This window comes from Leptonychotes weddellii, chromosome 4 (assembly GCF_054177405.1).
Source record: "Leptonychotes weddellii isolate Sample4059 chromosome 4, ASM5417740v2, whole genome shotgun sequence".
In the NCBI taxonomy this organism is placed as follows: Eukaryota; Metazoa; Chordata; class Mammalia; order Carnivora; family Phocidae; genus Leptonychotes; species Leptonychotes weddellii.
Genome location: NC_138372.1, coordinates 88289570 through 88313566, shown reverse-complemented (window position 1 = coordinate 88313566; position 23997 = coordinate 88289570). Strand labels below are relative to the sequence as shown.

At 40.0% G+C, this 23997-nt stretch overlaps 2 protein-coding genes across 6 annotated transcripts in view; both read left to right on the top strand.

Annotated features, from left to right (window-relative positions):
- The window catches only part of DENND2C (DENN domain containing 2C), a 38436-nt gene extending 30609 nt beyond the window's left edge, over positions 1-7827 (top strand). For 2 of the 4 annotated variants that reach the window (XM_081815726.1, XM_081815724.1), the window contains 3 exons: positions 3734-3970; positions 4633-4719; positions 5913-7827. In XM_081815726.1, the coding sequence (XP_081671852.1) occupies positions 3734-3970; positions 4633-4719; positions 5913-5944 (356 nt within the window). In that variant the 3' untranslated portion in view covers positions 5945-7827. Of the gene's footprint in view, positions 1-3730; positions 3971-4632; positions 4720-5912 lie in introns of all 4 variants that reach the window. The other 2 variants (XM_081815725.1, XM_081815723.1) reach the window with 1 other exon arrangement.
- Positions 7828-8779: 952 nt separating this feature from the next.
- BCAS2 (BCAS2 pre-mRNA processing factor) lies at positions 8780-22434 on the top strand. Of its 2 annotated transcripts, XM_081815727.1 has the most exons (7): positions 8780-8934; positions 9040-9132; positions 11593-11663; positions 14498-14659; positions 19475-19525; positions 20371-20451; positions 22127-22434. In XM_081815727.1, exons 1-7 carry the CDS (start codon positions 8842-8844, stop codon positions 22251-22253), a joined length of 678 nt encoding a protein of 225 aa, XP_081671853.1. In that variant the 5' UTR covers positions 8780-8841; the 3' UTR covers positions 22254-22434. The 2 variants fall into 2 exon arrangements, with proteins under 2 accessions (XP_081671853.1, XP_081671855.1); XM_081815729.1 differs by lacking the exons at positions 19475-19525; positions 20371-20451.
- Positions 22435-23997: the final 1563 nt, after the last annotated feature.

Here is a 23997-nt window from a genome sequence, read left to right as displayed (position 1 = left end):
TTTTTTTTTTTTAAAGATTTTATTTATTTATTTGACAGAGAGACACAGCGAGAGAAGGAACACAAGCAGGGGGAGTGGGAGAGGGAGAAGGCTTCCCACAGAGCAGGGAGCCCGATGCGGGGCTCGATCCCAGGACCCTGGGATCATGACCTGAGCCGAAGGCAGACGCTTAACGACTGAGCCACCCAGGCGCCCCGGGCCAAGAATAGTTTTAAGACGCTCCTGTAAAAGAACAACATTGAAGGGGCTGCCCTACAAAACATCAATTAATCATGAAGTCATAGTAATTAAGACTGTTTGGTTTTGGTTCAGAAATAAATAGAGCAAGGGAAGGAATAGAGAGAGAGTGTACCAGCATAAGGAAACTTAATTTGGGTCAGCGCCAGCATTGCATATCAGCAGGAAAAGAATGAACCATTCAGTAAACAATAGTAGGGCAATTGGTTTTCCTTATGAAAAGAAATGAAGAGGTTCTATACCTCACCCTATACACAAAACTAACTCTAATGAATTAAAGATTTATTATTTTTTGTTTGTTTGTTTGTTTAAGATTTTATTTATTTATTTGACAGAGAGAGACACAGCGAGAGAGGGAACACAAGCAGAGGGAGTGGGAGAGGGAGAAGCTGGCTTCCCGCAGAGCAGGGAGCCCAGTGAGGGGCTCGATCCCAGGACCCTGGGATCGCGACCTGAGCCGAAGGCAGACTCTTAACGAATGAGCCACCCAGGCGCCCCTGAATTAAAGATTTAAATGTTAAGAGTAAGGGCTCCCGGCTGGTAAAAAAGAAAAGATTGATTAATATGACACTTAAATTTTTAAAATTTCTTTTTTTTTAATTTTATTTATTTATTTGACAGAGAGAGAGACAGCGAGAGAGAGAACACAAGCAGGGGTAGTGGGAGAGGGAGAAGCAGGCTTCCTGCTGAGCAGGGAGCAGGACCCTGGGATCATGACCTGAGCAGAAGGCAGACGCTTAACAACTGAGCCACCCGGGTGCCCCAATTTTTAAAATTTCTGATCATTGAGGGACACCATGGAAAAGAAATAAAAAACAAGCTACAAACTAGGTGAAGATACTTTCAACAAATATAACCAACAAAGGAATAGTATCCAGACTTTATTTTTAAAAATTCCTACAATGCGATTTCAATAATAAAGAGATGAACAACCCAATAGAAAAATGGGGAAAAGATACGAACGATCATTTCACAGAAGAGGAAATGTGAAAGGCCAATAAATACATGAAGAGATGTACAACTTCATCAAAATCTGGGATATGTAAATTAAAACCACAATGAGATACCATTTTGTACCCACCATATTGGCAAAAGTTAAAAAGTCTGACAATGTCAGGAGTTGGTGAGAATGTGTAAATTACTTCAACTGCTTTGGAAAAGCAATTGGGCATCATCTAGTAAACTTAAAGGTGTGTATATATCCTACAACCTGACAATTAAGTTTTTAGATATATACCCTAGAGAAACTCTTGCACATGATAATTAGGAAACAAGTACATAGTTTTCAAAGTAGCAGCATTTTACGTGATAGCAAAACCTAAAAACAGGGGCACCTGGGTGGCTCAGTCGTTAGGCGTCTGCCTTCGGCTCGGGTCGTGATCCCAGGGTCCTGGGATCGAGCCCCGCATCGGGCTCCCTGCTCAGCGGGAGGCCTGCTTCTCCCTCTCCCACTCCCCCTGCTTGTGTTCCCTCTCTCGCTGTGTCTCTCTCTGTCAAATAAAAAAAACAAAACAAAACAAAAAAACCTAAAAACAACCTAACTGTTCATTGACAGGAGAATATAGCATTAAAAAAAAGCATCTTAAAAACATGTATTGAATAAAACAGTAAGTTACAGAAGAATATGTTTTATGTAATGTTCAAAGATATACAAAACCTAATAGTATGTTGTTGGGGTTGGCTATGTATATATGTAGTGGAACTGTAACCTACAGCAAGGGAATGATAAACCCAGTGTCGCTGATAACGGTCGCCCTCTACTGGAGAGTAGGGGAAGAACACCTCGGAGAGGGCATCACACAGGGAGCATCCGAGATACCCTTGATGTTCTGTTTCAAGCTTTGTGGTGGGTACTGGTGTGTTCATTTCACTGGTGACCTTATGAAATATTTATACTTGTAAAAGAATATATAAGGCATTTATATGAAAACAGAAACAAATAATTGAAGATAAGTTATAGAAAAGCATAATTTTAAAAACAAAGGGAATTAGATTAAGAAAGGGTACAACAGGTATAAACAACTCTTCCAAGAGATTTTGCTGTAAAGTGGGAGAGAAATGGGACAGTAACTGGAAGGGGATGGGAGATGGGCAAAAGTGTTGACAATAAAAGTGGTGATGGACCATGGATTCTCAGCTGCCGGAGAGACGAGAAGGATATCTGTTGAACAAAATGTAACAAAAATCTAGTTTATAATCAAGTGGAATGCCAGAAGAGACCTTAGAGATCACCTAATAGCCCCCTCATTATGCAGATACAGGAAGAGAGCCAACAGGGGTAAAGCGAGTTGTGCACCCTTATACCATTGTTCCGTGGTAGAACTCTGACTAAACCTAGGTCCCTGATTCCCAGTCCAGTATGGAGCCCATGGAAAGAGCAAGCAACATTGTGAAGGGGGAAAAAAATACTTTAGGTATGGAAGAAAAAGGAGGAGTCTAAGTTGAATCTGAGGTCTGAGCCTGGAACCTGAAAGGCAATGTATTTCATGTTACAGTGGTTAAGAATCACCTAACTTGGGAGTCTGGCAACTTCTGTACCCTGTACCAGATGAGCTGACCCTGGAGAATGTCTTTGTTTTGAGCCTCAGTTTCCTCAGCTGTAATAAGGAAATAATACCTACTTCACTGGATTATTATATTTATAAAAGCTCTAAATACAGGGTCTGACATATCTTAAGAACTCAATAAATTATGGAATAGTGGTTGCTGTATGAAATGAGAAAGTTGAGAGAGAACTGATTGGTGGAGAAATAGAATGAATTTGGTTTCACACATGTATTGTTTATTTATTTGATTCATATTTTACTAATTTCCAAAGGACCTGATTTGAATTTTAGACAAATGGAATTTAAGTGCTGGTGGGACAGCCAAATGATGATTACCCGTAGGTAGCCTGAAAATGTAGAAGGTGAGTTCTGGTGACATACAAGGGCTAGAGACGTAGGGTTGCAAATTATCAACATGGAAAGCCAACTCCATCTCTATGCCGGTTAGCTCTGTAAGGATGGGAATGCTGAAGAGAGGTGGTCTGAGGACCATGCTTAGGAAGAGGAAGAAGAGGCAAGAGAAAAACAAATGTTTGGTCATAAAAGCAGGAGAGGAATCCAGAAATCAGAAGAGTATAAAGTTGTGGGAGACGAGGAATGGGGAGAAGGTTAACACAAATGCAGCACAGAGTTTAAAGGAGAGACAAACAGAAAAGCAGATTAAATTTGGCTGGCTCTCACTGGTGGCCTTTGAAAGAGCAGTTACAGTGAGATCACGGATGTGCAAGCCAGGCTGAAAGATGTAATACGAGTATATGTGGGAAGAAAATAAAAGTAAAAATACGAGCTAATGGCGTTTTGTCGGTTGTGGAGTGTGCAAGGAAGCTAAGAATGAAGATTCTCAGTCCTTCAATCTGTGAGTTCTTATGCATCACTTTTATAACAATTTCCCATAAATACAAAACTTAGGGTTTTTTCTTTTCTTTCTTATTTTTCTTATTTTGCAGCAGATGTGACACTCAACTCTCTGGTGTCCGAGGCATTTGTGAGGTTTTTTGTGGAGGTAGTGGGACATTATTCTTTGAGCATGACTGTCACTGAGCATGGGGAGCGTGTATTCCAAAGGGAACCATTCCGTAAATCCCACACCTCCCGAAGTGTACGCCACTTCCTGGATCTCTTCATGGAAACACAGATGTTTGCAGGCTTCATCCAGGACCGAGAGCTTCGGAAAAGTGGGGTGAAAGGTCAGTTTTATCATGAAGTTCTCCCCCTGTATTTAGTGAGCCCTTGGAGGGTTTGAAAATAATATAAACAGGGGCCCCTGGGTGGCTCAGTCGTTAAGCGTCTGCCTTTGGCTCAGGTCATGATCCCAGCGTCCTGGGATCGAGCCCTGTATCGGGCTCCCTGCTCAGCGGGAAGCCTGCTTCTCCCTCTCCTCCCGACCTGTGCTCTCTCTCTCTATCTCTGTCACTATCTGTCTGTCTCTCCCTCAAATAAATAAATTTTAAAATTTAAAAAAAAAGAAAAAAATATAAACAAAAAATGGTATAAAGCTACAAGGGCTCAAAATCTGAGTTGTTTATTATGGAAAATAGTTATTTTTATAATTTTGTTTTAGCTATGGAAGTACATTGGTAGTAAGCACAGAGGTTTTTTTTTTTTTTTAAGATTTTATTTATTTATTTGAGAAAGAGAGAATGAGAGCGGGGAGGGCCAGAGGGAGAAGCTGACTTCCTGCTGAGCAGGGAGCGTGATGCGGGACTCGATCCTGGGACTCCAGGATCATGACCTGAGCTGAAGGCAGTTGCTTAACCAACTGAGCCACCCAGGTGCCCAGCACAGAGTTTCATTTAAGTGATTTTTAGAAAGTATTGGACAATTTCACCAACATGAGTTTTCCTTGTAGGTTTGTTTGAGGTCCGGGCCCTTCAGTATTTGGAAACAATTCCAGAGTCTGAGCCTAGTGGGATGAATAAAATTTTGCGGAGTCTTGGTGAGTTGTTGTGCTTTCTTGTTAGATAATGTGACTAAAAAACCTTTTGCAGAAAGTGTGCCTCATCACAAAACTTTATAATCAAATCAACAGTATAACCTCAAATAGGCTGACCAGAAACCATGACTGTACTTCCAAAGTGTTTTGGAGAAAAAGAAGTCTTTCTCAGAGGTCGGGATTCTCCATCAGAGTTGTCCTTGGGTCTGTTTTCCTCAGATAATGTGATAATTTGCATATCATAATTATTAATCTTTTCTAGGTCACATCACTGGGAGGATCTCATAAAAACTGTGGATCTTTTTCCCAGAAAAGTATGCTTAGAACATAAAAATTTGCATATAATTATAGGGTATTCATGGACCTTCCTGAAGCCCATCCGTGGACTCCAGATTAAAAACACCTGGTTTAGAAAAGGGCATCTGAGGCAAAAGATTTCTACAAGTCTAATTTTACACGTCAGAAAGAAACACAGATGTTTATGATTTTTCAGTTATAATAATTAACTTTTTATTATCCTTTGTGATATTGGAGAACGGTGATGTGGTAGCCCAAAATAATGAAGAACTATATTCCATGATGTTTATATGGGTCCTTGAAATATGTACCCCCGGTAACTAGACTTATCGTAGGGATCATTTTGTAATGTATAAAAATATCAAACCACTATGATGTACACCTGAATCTAATAGGACATTGTATGTCAATTATACTTCAATACAAAAAGAAAAAGAAATATATGCCCCTAATTAAAATAAGGCGTTGTCCTTAAATAGCTGAGAGACCATGGACAAATTATGCCTTGGGTTGTTATTTCATCTTTATACCATGAAGTTAGATCAAATTGGTGGTCCTGAACTCCTATTACAATATTTTAATCTCTGGGGAATGTAAATGAAAATTTTCCCCACTGCAGGCTCCAAGAAATCTCTGGGGATCAGGCCAGCAATTTTAACCTATAGTCAAGGCTGAAAGCCACTGGATTAGGTGATGTCTGAGTTCTCTTTTACCTCTACAATTAGACACATAGGGTTCGTTTATTTATTTGGTAGTCAAACACATCACCTGCTAGCTTGAGATGGCAGCTTACTCCTGGGCTGTTCAGAATGACTAAGGTGTTAATCTCTTGCCTCAAATAATGTACAATAAATAAAAATGAACTAATGAGAGTTCACTCTACTTCTTTCTCCCTTTAGGAAGTAAAATGAAATTTCTGCAGAAGAAATGAAATCTTTGATTGACTGTCTCCATCTTAAATAGAACAGAAAGTGCCAAAGAAAATACTTCTCCAAGAGTCAGGATGCCTTGAAGTAGCCTCCAAAATCCTGGAAAGTTGAAAAGGTTACAAAGCAGTCCAGGTCCTTGGAGGAGGATTCTCCTGTTGCTGCTGTAGTAATCACTGGAGGATTATTGGGAGTAGTCTGGAACCAATGTTCTCACTACTCTGCCTCCAATTTTTTTTTCAGTGGCCTTTTGTATTTAATTCTTGGGCTCATTCTTTGTGTTATGTGCTTAGTCTGTGAAGGCACTTATCTTTTAATAAGGAAAGATTTGGTGTTGCATTTTTTAAAAAACAGCTCAAAGATGAGCACAATGAGAGAAATGCTGAGTTGAAGGTACTGAGGAAGCATGATAGAAGTGCAGAATGCATCCTACACGCATCATTCTCATCACTGAAATACCATAGCAGCTTGACACCTATGGGCTGTTTCAGCAGAGCTAAGGAATATACTCCTCATATATCTCCAGTTTTTGTTTTTTAGTCTAATGTTCTGTCTGGGGGAATCTCACTGATGTGGAAGCCCTATTTATTAACACTGTTATTGAGTATCTTATACAAGTAGACACCTTGCAGCTCCTCCTCCACATCGTGTGGCACTTGAGTAGCTTGTCAACATTAAACTTCGTGGGATTATAGCTAACAGGAAAATATCCTTTCAAGGGCATGAGAACCCCCCCTTTTCTTAGTGTCCCCCATGTGCCATGTGTGATGGTACATGTATGTCATCTTATTCAGTCTTTAAGTCAACTTCATGAGATACTTTCATCTCCATTTTATTAATGAAGAAACTGGAATTCTAAAAGGTTAAGTAACTTGCCCAAAGTTATACAACAGAGCCAGAACTGAAGCCAGGACTATCCATTCATGATGAGCACAGAAAAAGTTGGTTAGTCCTGCAGATGGAAATTTGAGCTCTGTGGGATTATAGCTATTGAAAAAATTTTCTTTTAAGCTGAAGTGTACCAGAGCCAAGTTTCAGCTCTGAGGATAAGGGACTTCAAACTATAGGTGCCTAGATGTCTCTTTTTTGGTTCCCCTAGAATTGTAGGACTTTTTGCCCTAATTAAATTGGACTCAGACTATGAACATTCCTGGGCACTCACCACATAATCACCCTGACCCTTAATATCTAAAATAGTAGTATTGATTAGAAGGAGGAACTTACCAGTGATGGTGTGATTCTCATTGATAAATATTATAGCAGATGTCAGTTTTCTTCAATTCCTGCTGATGGTTTTAACTGGCATAAAAATATTTATTCGAGCTTAACAAAACCTTGTAAGTTGTATTATGACAGTTTAGAGTTGTATTGTCATTACAGCCCATTCAGGTGTGCATGAATGAATCTGAAGCGGACCCCATTTAAGACCGGTGCTATATAGTTCTTACGGGTCTAGAAAATAGAACTGAGCCTATGTCTTGTTAAAAAAAAAAAAAATGTGTATTAAGCATCTTACCCCAGTGGGGCTCTTACCAGACATCTGTCCATTTGCCACTCCAATCTTGAGGGAAGAATTAGTAATTGGGAATTGTTTATAAAACGGGGGTAGGAGGTCTTACGGTGGTGAATCTTGACCGTCCCTCTGTGAGGAGACCTTTGCTTCAGGGATGGGGGTCTTATTTTATTCCCGTGACCTGAAGCTGCTTCCTTTTTCTTAGGTCTGTTTTATTTTGTTTTTGTAAAGTATTATGAGTTCTGGATATATTTGTAAAAAAAAAATATTGCTCAAGATTTGTATAAAGTGTTGTTTACAGATCTTTTAATGAATAAACACAAAAATTCCATGGAACTCTTGGAGAATTTTAAATAAAGTTGCTTAAGATGTAAAGATCTTCTACTTCGCTTAAATCTGTAACTAGCACATTTATCTAATGATAAGGTTAAAAGACAATCCGAATCAGTGGCAGACTAACCCGACTTAATGACGGTGGTCAACATTTCCGGGCTGTTGGCAGGCAAAGCCTGGGTCTAGATCGCATACACCGGGCAGGGTGTATTGTCCGACTACCTTATTTGGCCTTGGCCCGCTTAGTGAAAGGGAGCTGGGGACACAGACCAGAGACGGCGCCCCGGCAGCAGCAGGAGTGGTTGGGAGGCAAGGAGGAACACTAGTCTTTTCCCGGAAGTCCTAAAGGCAAATGAGTGGATTTTATATACGCGCTGAAGGCAAAATGACAGGATTTTGTTGAAGCTGCAATTGGTGGGCAGTTTTTAATCTCACCTTGGAGGAAAAGATCAGGTTCCTTTTGTTACGGAGACCCTAAAGCTTCGCAATTTTAACTGGCGATCGGCTCCGACTTCCAGAATCTGTGAAGTAACTGCATTTATCGAATGCAAATGTTCTCAAAACTATAGTGGGGGGTACAGCAAGTAGCGCAACGGGAGAGAAAAACCGCCAGAGAGAGAAAAGTTAAGGGTTGCAGGTGGAAGGTTAGGGGAGTATGAAACCAGTATCCCTCTCCCTACCGAATCCTGCCGCCAGTTTCCTCCAAAAGTTTTTTAAAAAGCATTCCCCTTCCAGATACCAGCTTCCTGCAGGGAACGAAAAGTCCCAATGCCCCTCCAAATTACTCCCGGTCGGAGGCAAAAAAGCGGAGCACAGAGGAGGACAGGAAATGGAGACGTTCCGCTGATTCTGGGAAATCGCGACGTGACATCACGTCCGACCAAAACAAAATGGCCGGGCACTTTCTAGTAGCTGGGCGAGGGCGCCTTCAGAATTGACAACTGAGCATGCGCTAGAGCCAATGCACAAGCGACGTGTATTACGTCAGAGCGAGCGCAGGCGTAATGAAATGGGCCTGAGTGTGCGCAGACTCAGAAAGTTTCGGCAAGCCTAAGAATGGCGGGCACGGGCTTAGTTGCCGGAGAGGTTGTGGTAGATGCGCTGCCGTATTTTGACCAAGGTTACGAAGCGCCGGGTGTGCGGGAAGCGGTGAGTTCGGGCTGGGTCGCTGACTCAGCGCTCTCGGGCCCTGAGTGCTGGAAGAAGCACCTTAGAAGTTGCTACCTCTACCCTGGCCCCTGTTCTCGTTTCTAGGCTGCGGCGCTGGTGGAGGAGGAAACCCGCAGATACCGACCTACCAAGAACTACCTGAGCTACCTGACAGCCCCGGATTATTCTGCTTTTGAAGTAAGTGTGACGTCTTGAGGCCACCGTATGAGCCAGGATCCTGTGAAGCTTTATTTTGGATTGAGAGTCTAGCACGTAAAAATGCATTTTAAATTCTGGCTTTAATTATTGCTTGCTTAGCTACTTCTTACTCTATTGTATAGGTGTTACCGGTCCATTGAAAACAACTAGATAAGCCTTCTCCGGCGTTCTTATTCTGAGACCCACTGAAGGACTTTCTAGGGCTTCGCGAACTACCCAACAATGCAAAAATTAGCGTGTACAGTTTTTCAGAGATCGGCTCCTTGCGTAAATTCTCAAAGGCATCCTCTACTCTCTAAGGTTTACTCTAAAACAAGTGATGAGGAATTTTTAATATATATAAGCCTAGGCTCCTGAGAACCACTAGAGGGCGGCCTTTGTATCACAGCCTAGGTATTTACCGACTGTATGTGAATGACTGAAGTGACAAACCATTTATAAGTAAAATGCTATTTAAATATTTAGCCTAGAAGTGCACCCAAGATACTACTTAGGGTGTAATCAGCTAAATGAAATGTAAAATATCATCTCTAAATTAATAGATTCTGTTAGGCACTTTAGTATTTGGTTTTTTTCCCCATTACAGGTAGCCATGTATTTAATGAAAGAATTCTGTTATTAAAACGCAGTATTTATATTGAAGTAACATGAAAAGAGATGTCGGTTAAGTTTTAAATAGGAGGAAGATGTTCCTATGGTATGTCATTTTCCCATACGTTTGCTAAGTGTTACCCAGATATAGACGGTACCACATTAAGAAGTAACTACAGTAATGCTTCCTTACCAGATTGGCTCCCGAAAATTTCACATAACTGCATTCAGTCGCAAACTTTTAAATATTTGGACCAGTTTTCCTTTTAGCTCTCTTAAGTACAGCATATGCCTCCTGTCTTTATAATTAGTATACTGATCATTTAACCTTTTTTCAAAATAGGAATTGATAGTGTACTGGGCTCACCATCTTAGTCCTGAAAACAGCCCTGTGAACTATATAACTATATGTTTATTACCCTAATTTTTTAAATGGGAAAACTGCAGCTTAGAGAAGCTAATTTGCCCAAGACCTTAACCACTCCTCAAATTGCTTTTGAAACTTCTCTTCCATTAATTCATTTAACTATTTATGAGAGTCTATTCTAGCCAGGAATTGGACTGTCTTAATATAGTTGAAGCTGTCAAAAAATTGAAATTACACAGGATAACTGAAATACTACTATAAATGAATACTTAAGCAGTTCTTTATACTCAGGCCAGGAAATGTGCAGAACAGAAATGGAATAAGATATTGACCAAAACGTGGACCTAAAGAAGTAGACCTCTGCCATGTATTTTTTTACTTTTTATTTTTTACTGTGTATTTTTTTAAATCGTATAATTGTGGGGCACCTCGGTGGCTCAGTCCGTTGAGCGTCTGCCTTCGGCTCAGGTCATGGTCCCAGGGTCCTGGGATTGAGCCCCATACCAGGCTCCCTGCTTAGTGGGGAGTCTGCTTCTCCCTCTCCCTCTGCCTGCTGCTCCCCCTGCTTATGTGCTCTTTCTCTCTATCTCTCTCTCAAATAAATCTTTTAAAAAAATAATAAATAGGGCGCCTGGGTGGCTCAGTTGGTTAAGCGACTGCCTTCGGCTCAGGTCATGATCCTGGAGTCCCTGGATCGAGTCCCACATCAGGCTCCCTGCTTGGCGGAGAGTCTGCTTCTCCCTCTGACCCTAACCCCTCTCATATGCTCTCTCTCATTCTCTCTCTCTCAAATAAATAAATAAAATCTTTAAAAATAATAATAATAATAATAAATAAATCATACAATTGTTAGAGCAGATAGCAGAACCAGTTTCTTTCGTCCTTTCCCCATTTCTCATTCTTTGCAAAGAGTGAAGTCTGAAAATAGGAGCGAGGGCCAAAAGAAAGTATGGGTTTAGGCTTAAAGCCCTAAAGCAAATTATTTTATGTCCAAGTCCTCTCCTCCCTTCCCCTACTCTCAGTGAATACTTAGATCCATGGTCCTCAACACTGGCTTCACTATACAGTCAACTGATGAGTTAAAAACAAGTTCTAATCATGTCCAGTCTCCACCTCAGAACAATTAAATAGGAATGGGAGAGAGCGGTAAGATGTGGCTGGGATTGAAATTGTTTTCAAAGCTTCCAGTTGATTTTTATGTGCTGCTGGGACTGAAAGCCACTGATCTAGGAACAGTCCTTTTCTCTGTGGGTCCCTTTACATATGAAGTGTGTGTGTTCTGATCCTTGAGAGCATTTAACCCAGAGAAGACTTGGTGGGAAGGGAAATGACCCATTTTATTTGATCTTTTTAATTTTTTGGAAATGATCCATTTTAATGGATAGCATAAAGAAATATTTAAGTAGGTTAGATTCATTATTGGTGGTTATTAGTTGCAGTTTGTCGATATGATTTTGGAAATAATTCTTTCCCCCAATTAGACCGACATAATGAGAAATGAATTTGAAAGACTGGCTGCTCGACAACCAATAGAATTACTCAGTATGAAACGGTAAGTCGTGTTTCTGGTTTCAGCTGGACCCAAATCATTGTTTAATTTTAAGTTGCTTGTAAAACTGCTATAGCTCTTAAAATGTGGAAAAGAAAAAATTCTTGTCTGATTTTATGTTTATGTTTCTTCATATATAATATGAACATATAATAATAGTGGTTCCTATAATCCTTTGTTAATATTCAAATATATTCTGTGCCCCATTCTTCAAAAAGGCAAAATAGGGGCGCCCAGGTGGCTCAGTTGGTTAAGCATCCCACTCTTGATTTTGGCTCAAGTCATGATCTTAGGGTTGTGAGATCAGTTCCCTGCGTAGGACTCCACATTAGGTGTGGAGCCTGCTTAAGATTTTCCCTTTCCCTCTCCCTCTGCCCCTCCCTGCTCCCCCTCCCCAATCACTGCCACAAGCATGTGCTCTCTTTCTCTCTTAAAAAAAACAAAAACAAAACGTAAAATATTGTAAAATCCAACAACAGGAATGGTAATTGTAATGAAGTTCATGTTTTTAAGAATTTTCAAGGAGGGGCACCTGGGTGGCACAATAGTTGAGTGTCCAACTCTTAGTTTCGGCTCAGGTCGAGATCTTGGGGCCATGAGATCAAGCCCCACATTGGGCTCCACACTCATCACAGGGTCTGCTTGGGATTCTCTCTTCCTCTCCCCTATCCCCATGCTTGTTCTCCCTTGCTCCCTCTCTCTAAAATAAACAAATAAATCTTAAAAAAAAAAAAAAAAAATTTTTTTTTTCAAGGAAATGTTCCTGAATAGACATCTAGTTTTTCACTGATCACATGTCTAGGTGAAACCATGTTATGGTTTATAATGATCCCTGATTCACTCTGACACAAACCAACATTAGTAAACACGGAGTGCCCAATAGTTTGATTTTGGTTCCACTATTATCTTCCCTCTTGTGCCACTTTACTACAAAACTACTTCTCTCTTAAGGAAACAAAAGTCCAAACATCCTTTGTTACTTCCTCTAAAATGGAGAATTGGATTGCTTAACATCTGAGATCCCTTTCAACTTTAAGATAACTATGGAATTATGGGAACCACTAAGTAGTCTGTCAGAGCAGAGTCCTTTGAGAGAGGGCCACATGCACAGTAGGTCTATCCTCTCAGATGTATAGATTAGAAGAGGGATTTTGAGTCTGTAGAACCAGAGGACCATATTTCTTATGCTCCATTTCCTGTCTAGCCTGAGTGATAAAGGCAGGAGAAGTTCCAGGATTCCTCAGTTCTTCATTTTCAGGTGTTTCCGCTCTATAGATACTCATGACAGTAACTCCTTTATGGCAGTGACCCACCAAGCAGGTGGGTCATAAAGGAAACTTCGTTCTCACAGCACTTTTTTAAGGAAATAGAACAGAAAATATCAGAATATACTGCATGTAAAGGTGAGTATTGTTTTTGTGAAACATTTTTTTTTTAAAGATTTTATTTATTTATTTGTCAGCAAGAGAGAGAGCGAGCACAAGCAGGGGGAGGGGCAGGCAGAGGGAGAAGCAGGCTCCCCACTGAGCAAGGAACCCGATGCAGGACTCAATCCCAGGACCCTGGGATCATGACCTGAGCCGAAAGCAGTCGCTTAACTGAGCCACCCAGGCATCTCTGTTTTGTGAAACATTTGTTGAGCTTTGTATATTTGTATACTAGATCACAGATACTTCTTACTGTGGGTTATAATCAGAAGTTTGAAAACTGCCACATTTATGGTATATGTGTAAAGCTTTTTCTTTTTTTTTTAACAAAATGGTTTGTCACTTCTTTTTCTTCTTTTTTTTTTAAAGAGAGAGAGTGAGATAAACTTAAGCAGGCTCCACTCCTGGTGTGGAGCCCAACACAGAGATTGAGGGAATTGATCTCACGACCCTGAGATCATGACCTGAGCTGAAATCAAGAGTTGAATGCTTAACTGACTGAGCCACCCAGGCACCCCTGGTTTATCACTTCTTGATCCCAGTTACATACCCCTTAGTTGTTCATAGAAATAACGTGGAGTTTTTACAGTATCTAGTCAAAATATTAAAGTAGAAATTAAAACTTAGTCTGTAGTAACTCATCAATAATGAGCTGAGATTTATGAAGAGTGTACTTACTGGCTATATCAGCAGTGTTGAAGGACTGTGTAGTGTGAAGAGAGAGAATAGAGTGAGGGCCAAGTGCAAAGAATTATTATATCCCTTATATTTTTTTCTCTAGAGTGGTGTGGGTGTGTGGGTGGGAAGCTGGATGAATGTAAGTGTTTTTTACAAAAATGATGGCATGGGTTTTTTTGTATCCTTTTTTTCTCCTAATATATCACAAACATGTTAATGTTTTAAGTATTCTTCAGTAGCATCATTCAGTAGCTAATTTAACAATGCTTTACATGAATATACTATAGTTTGAATCAGTTCATGTTGAAATGAACAGTTTTTTGTTACTGTATATAATGGTGTTAAATCAGCCACCAGGGGTGCCTGGGTGGCTCAGTCGTTGGGCGTCTGCCTTCAGCTCAGGTCATGATCCCGGGGTCCTGGGATCGAGCCCCATGTCAGGCTTCCTGCTCAGCGGGAAGCCTGCTTCTCCCTCTCCCACTCCCCTTGCTTTTGTTCCCTCTCTCGCTGTATCTCTCTCTGTCAAATAAATAAATAAAATATATTTTTTAAAAATCTTATTTGTAAATGAATTGTTTCTTAGGATAAACAGGTTCTTATTATTGCACAGTCTGATCTTATCTTCAGTCTTCTGTGGATTTACATTGTGCATAGACCTGTGAGGCCTTCGATTGGAAGGAAAGAAAGATTTAGGGGAATATGTAGTTTCATTTTATTTTTGTTTAATTTCAGATATGAACTTCCAGCCCCTTCCTCGGGTCAGAAAAATGACATTACTGCGTGGCAAGAATGTGTAAACAATTCTATGGCCCAGTTAGAGCATCAGGCAGTTCGAATTGAGAATTTGGAACTAATGTCACAGCATGGATGCAATGCGTGGAAAGTATATAATGAGTAAGAAACTTTTTGTTTTTATTAAACCCATACCACCCACAGCTTTGGTATTTTTTTAAAATATGGGGATGGGGGGCGCCTGGGTGGCTCAGTTGGTTAAGCGACTGCCTTCGGCTCAGGTCATGATCCTGGAGTCCCTGGATCGAGTCCCGCATCAGGCTCCCTGCTCGGCAGGGAGTCTGCTTTGCCCTCTGACCCTATCCGCTCTCATGTGTTCTCTCTCATTCTCTCTCTCTCAAAGTAAATAAATAAAATCTTTAAAAAAAATAAAAATAAAAAAATAAAATAAAATAAAATATGGGGATAGGTTCCTGGGTGGCTCAGTCACTTAAGCTTCTGAGTCTTGGTTTCGGCTCAGGGTCTTGAAATCAATCCCCTTGTCAGGCTCCATGCTCAGCGGGATGTCTGCTTGAAGATTCTCTTCCTCTGCCCTTCCCCTTGCTCGCTCGCTTGCTCTTTCTCTCTCTCTCAAATAAATAAATCTTTAAGGGACGCTTGGGTGGCTCAATCAGTTGAGCATCTGCCTTCATTTCGGGTCATGATCCCGGGGTCCTGGGATCAAGTCCCACATGGGGCTCCTTGCTCAGCGGGGAGCCTGCTTCTCCCTCTCCTGCTCCCCCGGCTTGTGTTCCCTCTCTTTCTGACAAATGAATAAATGAAATCTTTAATAAAAATAAAAATAAAAAATAAATAAAAAATAAAAAAATGTGGGACGTGGGATAAAAATAGTATAGTGGACTTTCATTTGGGATCATGTCCTGGAACTACTACAACCCATATGATAAGCCATTGCTTTGAGACCTGCCTCAAAAAGTATGGAGAGGACCTAAACCTAACTACATACATACATACATGCATACATACATTTTTTTTTTCTTCCTTCCTTCCTTCCTTCCTTCATTTCATTCTTGGGTTTATTTATTTATTTGACAGAGAGACAGCTAGAGAATTTTCTTTATAAAAGAGAAAACAAATTCAGAAGTTTTAAGTAATTTGGCAGCGTTGGAAATTAAACTCCATCCTTTGGTCATCTCTGTATGACACCTGAAACAATAAGTCAGAGTGCCTCCTTGTTCCACTTCAGCTGAGAATCTACATATCCAGCAACTCAAATTTTGCGCTGCTCTGTGCATGCTATTAATGATCTCAAAACGCTGCAAGTATTGATTTTGGAGTTACAAATAAATTTGAGTGAATAGGTAAGTTCACAAGTACAGAATCTGTAAATAATGAGAATTAACTATAAGTAGAGAATTAACAGAGGAAGCAAGGTGCCCACGGAAGCCACAGAGCTCCAGTTTCTGTTCCGTGTAACTAGCTTTCGGTTTTGTTACCTATCTAGGGCTTGATTTTATAATTTGTAAAATTTGGTGGTTAGATGATGTCTGTGATGCCTTTGAGCCCTAAAATCCCCTGAGTGTATTAGCAGTTTAATAGCTTAAGGAGTTTAACAATTTAAGAAGAAAAAGCCATTGAACCTCATGACACTATATCAAACTATTTGCTAAAGTATGTTTCCTGGAATAATAAAGCAAAATCACAAAGTGATAAATACCTTTTCTCAATTTTTCAGAATTATGTTTTAAATTTCTTTGGCCATGTAAGGATCCAGTGGGCAAATCCGGAATTTGGGAAACTATAGCATAAACAGTTCCATTTCCCTTGTGAATATGTTGCAAGGGAGATAAAGGAAAAATGGGGTTGGGAGGATTAAGAAACAGATTGATCAAAAAAATGTTTAAAAAAAAAAAGGTCTGGGGGCGCCTGGGTGGCTCAGTTGGTTAAGTGACTGCCTTCGGCTCAGGTCATGATCCTGGAGTCCCGGGATCGAGTCCCGCATCGGGCTCCCTGCTCAGCGGGGAGTCTGCTTCTCCCTCTGACTCTCCTCCCTCTCATGCTCTCTGTCTCTCATTCTCTCTCTCGCAAATAAATAAAATCTTAAAAAAAAAAAAAGGTCTGTATTTCACAAAGGGGAAAAATGTGATCTTGTCCTCAAGAAGCTTTACCTAGTTGAGGACACAAGATATTTCTATGCCAGATAACCAGTAGTCCATTTTTAGCAGTATGGGGGCACGTGCCATATTGTGTGCTGTGCTCTATAAACTACAGACATCCACAGAAGGGACGTTAAGACTTAAGGTCATTTAAAAAAAAAAAAAAAAGGAATTAAAGTCATTTAAAAATGGTGAGATTTGGGGGCACCTGGGTGGCTCAGTTATTTGGTGCCTGACTCTTGATTTTGGCTGAGGTCGTGATCTCAGGGTACTGAGACTGAGTCCCGTGTTGGGCTCCTTGAAATTCTTTCTCTCCCTCTTCCTCTGCCCCTCTCCCCCCATGCTCTCTTTCTCTAAAATAAATCTTTAAAAAAATTAAAATGGTGAGCTTTGGACATTTAGAAGAGAGGGAGAACACTCCCAAGAAGGGAAGAGAGAATAGATGCAGGGGAAAAAAATAATACATTGAAGAAAACATTGCTTTTGGGTGCCTGGGTGGCTCAGTTGGTTAAGCTACTGCCTTCGGCTCAGGTCATGATCCTGGAGTCCCGGGATCAAGTCCCGCGTCAGGCTCCCGGCTGAGCAGGGAGCCTTCTTCTCCCTCTGACCTTCCTCCCTCTCATGCTTTCTCTCTCTCTCATTCTCTCTCTCAAATAAATAAATAAAATCTTAAAAAAAAAAAAAAGAAAACATTGCTTTTAACTTGCCTAGAAACCTTTAATAATTTCCCATTTGTTGCAAGGTAAGGTCCAGACTGTTTAACATGATATTCAAGGCAAAAGGCTGTGTATCTCAATGGTAGACTTTCACCCCATCCAAAGGAATCCTCTCTCTTGTGATTATCATAACTCTGTCTCTGGGCCTTTACTCATGCCTCGCCTCCTCCTGGAATGCCTTCACCTAGTCTACCCAAATTCAGTTTATTTAAGGCTCTACTCTAATCCACTTCTTTGTCTTTCCATATTATTAAAGTAAGTTCTCTTTCCTTGTGAAAGGATTTGAGGGCATCAAACATGCTGGGCAGAAAGCTTTCAGCTCTAAGTAGGTCTTGGTTCATGACCGCTTGGAAAAAAAATTTCATTAATGAGAGAATTATGTACTTGCAATTAAAGGGAAACCTTCGAGGTCAGCCCTTGTTTTTACGGATAAACAGGCTTAGCCTCATTGATGTCAAGTGACTCATTCAAGGACACACAGCTATTTAGGGCAGAGCTGGGACTAGAACCCAAGTCTTCTAACTCCCATGATGCAGTGCCATAAGTTTTAATAGAAATATGTTCAGAGTGCTTGAGGAGGGACCTGTATATGGGCATACCTCATTTTATTATACTTTGCTGTATTACATTTTTTACAAATTGAAGGTTTGTGACAGCCTTGCCTCATCAAGTCTGTTGGCACCATTTTCCAATGGCATTTGGTCACTTCCTGTCTCTGTCACATCTTAGGGATTCTTTCAGTATTTCAGACTTCTCCATTATATTTGTTACAGTGATTTGTGATCAGTGATTACAACTCACTGAAAACTCAGAACAGTGGTTAGCAGTTTTTAGTAATAAAGTATTTTTTAATTAAGGCAGGTACTTTTTTTTTTTAAGACATAATGCTATTACACACTTAATAGACTACGATATAGTATAAACATAATTTTTATATGCACTGGAGAACAAGTTCATTTGATTTGCTTTATTGCTACACTTGCTTTATTGTGTGGTCTGAAACCAAACACACAGTATCTCTTACGGAGGATGAAAGAAAGGAGAAGACAACAAATAAACTGGGCTTTCAGAAAGAGGTCGTTCAAGGGGAAGCTTCCTATTAAAAGTCAGAGGTCAATACTAGAGTACCAAGCTTAATTGTCGTCAGGAGCATGGAGTGATCGTAGAAGTTAAGGAAAGGGGGATGAGCTGTAGATAAGCCTGAAGAGACACAGCTGTTTGAAGACTGAATCTTCAGAGAATTGCAGTTAGTGAGAAAAAAGTCAGTCAGTAGAGATAAAAAAATAACTTAGGAGAAAAGCAGGATATTTGAATCATGAAAGCCAGGAAACAATACTGGATTTAGAGCAAGAAAATTGTAGGGCTGATGTGGTTGAAATGGACCCTCAAGGTGATTCCCTACTGCCTTAAGAGGAAATTGGTATGGTTGTGAGAATTACATCTCAGTAAAGCTGTTACTTGAGGGGGCGTGGGGGTGGCCCCTACCCTTGAATCATTTCTCTAATGACAGTAATAACATGGCACTCTGTATTGCTCAGCTTCTCCCCTGTGCCAGTGAGAGCCGACTTGTACTGGAATCACAATCTCCAGCCTTCCAGTTTTCTCTTCTCTCTCTAGTTAGCAGTAGACAGGAGGGGAGAATGGCAGGTTAAATGTAGGTACAGAAATATGGAGATAATAAGGGATTTGAATGAATACACTCATATGAGTTATTTTCCATGTTCTCCATGAAAAGTAATGACAGTTTAAGAAGTGACTTGGTACAGGAAATCAGAGTGTCAGTAAACTGGTTGGGCTCAAGAGGTTAAAACACCTGAAATGGAATTCAGTCTGACATTCACCTATGTTACCTTAGCCAAGTTACTTAATTTTTCTAAGCTTTCAATGTCCTCACATGTGAAATAGGGGTAATCATACCTACCTCAAAGAATTCTTAGGAGAATTAAAGTAGCTAATATGTATAGTGTGTCTCACATGGCATGGTATTTGGCGCAGAGCTCAATAGCAGAATAACTGGAACTTGCATCAACTAGATAGCTCACTTTTAGTTGGTATTATTCAATTTTAATGTATATTAATCTGATTTTCCTCTTTTCCTTCCTTAGAAATCTAGTTCATATGATTGAACATGCACAGAAAGAGCTCCAGAAGTTAAGGTAAGTTGTTTTTTCCTCTTATTTTTTAGTAATCTCTCCATCCAGTGTGGGGCTTGAACTCACAACCCCAAGATCAAGAGTCACATATTCTTCTGACTGAGCCAGCCAGGTGCCCCTATTTTCCTCTTATTTTAGTATAAAGTTTAGGTGAACCCTTAATAAACAGAATGAGAAGAAAAAGGAACCAATGGACTGTAGTCATATGAGAGTAATACTTGATGATTCACTCTGTCCAGCATCCAGTGCTGGGTTTGCCCTACTGGAGTAGAAGAGAAATAGACTTAACGTCTGAAACATTTCTACCAGGTCATTTGTAGTTTGCAAATCTGCAGACATTGAAAAGGCACTTTTAGGAGAAAATGTTGCAGAACATGTATAATCTGATTTATGTAAAAAAAATTCATCTTGGGGTGCCTGGCTGTCTCAGTCAGTAGAGCATGCAACTCTTGATCTTGGGGTCGTGAGCTTGAGCCCCACATTGGGTGTAGAGATTACTTAAAAAAAATTAATCTCTACTTGCACATACACATATAGGAAAGAGTTTGGGAAAACACCCACCAAAAACTGAACAGTAATTAGAAGGAGAAGCACATGGGAGGAGGGACTTCTGCTTTTTAATCTCTGTGTGTGCATGTATGTGTATGTGTTCAATTTTTTGTGGTGAGCTTGTTTTATGAAATTTGTAATTGAAAAACAGAAGAAAGTTAATTCCTGGAATTAGTCTGTTACTGTATACATCTGTTCTTCTCAAGGAATTAAAGATGTATTATGTTGATTGTAGATTTTTCTGTTGATTTTAGTCTTATGTTAAAATGTAGGTGGGTTGTATAAATAATTTTTTGCAGGAAACATATTCAAGATTTAAACTGGCAGCGAAAAAACATGCAACTCACAGCTGGATCTAAATTAAGGGAAATGGAGTCAACGTGAGTATCTTCACTTCCATCATCTTTTAAATCGCTTAGCACATTTTAAGATCAGGATTTAACAGTATGATTCAACAGTATTCAAATGGGATGCCACAGGTGTCAGAGAAATAATGTTTTCTTTTTTTTAAAGATTTTTATTTATATATTTAACAGAGATAGAGAGAGATCACAAGTAGGCAGAGCGGCAGACAGAGGTAGAGGGAGAAGCAGGCTCTCCGCCAAGCAGGGAGCCCGATGCAGGACTCGATCCCAGGACCCTGGGATCATGACCTGAGCCGAAGGCAGTCGCTCAACGGACTGAGCCACCAGGCGCCCCAGAAATACTATTTTCTGAATCCCACTCCTCCCTGCCTCTGCCTGTCTCTGATGTGTGGACCTGGAAGGCAGTGAGAGGGACAGAACCACTGTCACTTGATTCTGGTCTCAGAGCACCCTATTTTCAGTTCAGTATTTCTGCTCTGAATAGGATTCTACTTACACTCTCCGTTTAAAAGGAAAAAATGTATCTATATTTTAAACTCATGAGGGAGGGAGATTTCATACTTTGATCATCTGTGTCTCAGGTTTTTTTCCTTTGTTTATATATTTTACTTTTAAAATGTTCTTCATATGCATAGATAAGTTTATATGAATCCCTGTAATCATGAATTTTGTGTCATTTCTCTTTTTTGCTTTGCTATTTCCCTTCTTCCTCCCCATCTTTCTCCTTGTTCCACCTTCTCCACCTCCATGTACTCCATGTTATCAATCTCTTCATCTTTTCACGTTTTTCTTCAAGCTAATATAATCTCCCAAATATACATGTGTGTTTCTTTTCATTTGTCCTGATTTTTCTGGGGAAGGAGGAAGGCTGCTCAGATCTGTGGAATTTTCTCTTGTTCTAGAAATTTCTCCACCATTTTAAACTCTTGCCTCTGCCCTGTTTTCTCTCCTTTTATGTTAATCCCGTTAAATATAATCTTCCATCACCTCGTCCTTTCTCCAGTTATTTCTAGTTTGGTTGTTAAAATTTTTTTTAATTTGAAATAATTGCAGATTCACATTAATTTGTAAGAGCTAATACAACTAGAATCTTTTTTTTTTTTTTTAAGATTTTATGTATTTAGGGGTGCCTGGGTGGCTCAGTTGGTTAAGTGACTGCCTTCGGCTCAGGTCATGATCCTGGAGTCCCGGGATCAAGTCCCGCATCGGGCTCCCTGCTCGGCAGGGAGTCTACTTCTCCCTCTGACCTTCCTCCCTCTCATGCTCTCTCTCATTCTCTCTCTCAAATAAATAAATAAAATCTTTAAAAAAAAACAAAAGATTTTATGTATTTATTTTAGAGTTCAAACGGGAGAAGGACAGGGGGGAAAGGAGAGGGAAAGAGAGAGAATCTCAAGCAGACTCATCATGGAGCTTGGTGTGGGGCTCGATCTCGTGACGCTGAGGTCATGACCAGAGCCGAAAGCGGATGCTTAACCGACGGAGCCACCCAGGCACCCAGTACATCTAGAATCTTATGTACCCTTTACCCACTTTCCCCTGATTGTGCCTCAGTTTTTTAAATGGAAAGTTAGAAGTGAAGGTTCACATTATGACCCTGCCTGAAAACATGTATATGGTAAAATCTTCTAAGAGAAATTTTATATTGAGTAATTTTTCATTTTTTTTCTTCCTTTTTTTACTTTTCTAGTTGGGTATCCCTGGTCAGTAAGAATTATGAGATTGAAAGGACTATTGTGCAATTAGAAAATGAAATCTTTCAAATGAAGCAGCAGCATGGAGAGGCAAACAAAGAAAACATCCGGCAAGACTTCTAAAAAGACAGATGACCTTGCTGGGGAGAAAGGAAGGCAAGTTGGGCTTTCACAGAAGATCAGGCATCTGAACTGTGAGGGAGAACAGCATCTTAAGGAAATCATCAGTGGTTAAATGTTTATTTTAGAGTGTGGACTGTTAAATTTGTACATTTTAGCAAAATAAAAACTTTCAGCTCGGTGATTTTTGGGTTTTTTTTGCCATTTAAAAAAACGAGTCTTTCAAAATAAGTATAATATTAGAATAATATATCATAGAATTAATTTTGAACCACTGGAACATATTTTGTATCCGAGAGATCGTTATTGAAAGTTTTTAACATGTACAAGAAGTTGTAAACTTTTGGTTTGTATGTTTCCTAATAAAGGGGTATTTCTAAACAAATTTTTGATGATCAAACAAGACTTCCAAAATACAATGTCTCCATTTCTATCATCCATCATCATCATCATAGGTAACAGTTCCATAAAGCTTGATATGTGCTGAGCCCTGTTCTAAGCACGTTAGGAAGATGAACTAAACTTATAGGAATAAAAAAATCATTTGGTCCTCACAAAAACCTTAGGAAGGTAGGTACTGTGTTCCCATGCACAGAGCTGTAATGGGTGCTCATTAAGTAACTTGTTAAAAGTTGTATAGCTAGAAAGTCATCCAGGTGTTCAATCCAGTAGTCTAGCACTGGAGTTGTAGTCTCTCTGTTTGTAACGAATTAACAAGTATAAAAGATTACTGCCTGATTCAGAAAAAATATTTGCATTCTCCTCTAATCCTTGTGTTCTCACTGCTCTTTGGGTTCCAGGTTTTCCTTATCTCAAGTCTAGCTGTAATGCAGAGTTAAGTTTATGATTATGAAATAAAAACTAAACAACAATAAAGCCCATTATTGCAGGAGGGAGTAAGATGGAGTTAAAACAATGTTACTCCAAGTTTTTCTTAATGGAGGAGAGAGAATAACATTCTTGGGAGCAGAGGGTTCCTGGTTTAAGGTCATAACTTGCCTTGAGCACCAAATATTGCAATCTTTTATTTTTTAAGTTTTTATTTTACTTACTTTATTTTTCTTAAGTAATCTTTACACCCAACGTGGGGCTCAAACTCACAACCCCAAGATCAAGAGTTGCATGCTCTTCTGACTGAGCCAACGAGGCGTCCCTGCAATCTTTTAATTTTTTTTTTTAAATGATATTCCCCATGGGAGGATTCATTCTGCTATTGCCTCATCCAATTTGCTGCACCTTCTACTCAGCCCCGAGAAATTTTATCTTCTGCTGTTTCCTGCTTGAGAGACTAGACTTCAGGTAGTCCCTGTCCCTTGCCACACTCCTCTCTCCAGTGATACTCCCTCAAATCCTCCTCACTCTTGGTATTTTGCTAGTAAATCCCAGTCTGGTGTAGTGACCAGCTTGCAGGGCTTGCACGTTTCCTTGACCAAGGTGAGCTTGGCGGGCCCGGTTCAGAGGGCATTACTCTGTAGAAATCAGTGGCTCTCATCAATGGCAAATCACTAAATTGAGATTGAGAGTTCTCTTTCTTTAGACTCATCATACTCCTAAAATTTGTCCCATTAGTTGAGATTCCTCTCCTGTTCATAAATAACTATGTAGAGCTTGAAGATGGTCCCAACCAAGCTAAGAGAAAACAAGTCTGCAGGTTAACTAGCCCCACCACTAGGTTGATCTGTGAGCCAATAAACTGCCTATTTTGCAAGTCAATTTGAGTTGGATTTTCTGTCACAACATAAACCAT

Bases quoted from the DNA above. Each gene is read 5' to 3' on its own strand.
- BCAS2 (XM_081815727.1), top strand. From the start codon at position 8,842: ATGGCGGGCACGGGCTTAGTTGCCGGAGAGGTTGTGGTAGATGCGCTG. The intron at 9,133-11,592 runs GTAAGTGTGACG...TCCCCCAATTAG, and splicing joins CGGATTATTCTGCTTTTGAA to ACCGACATAATGAGAAATGA. The intron at 20,452-22,126 runs GTGAGTATCTTC...TTACTTTTCTAG, and splicing joins TTAAGGGAAATGGAGTCAAC to TTGGGTATCCCTGGTCAGTA.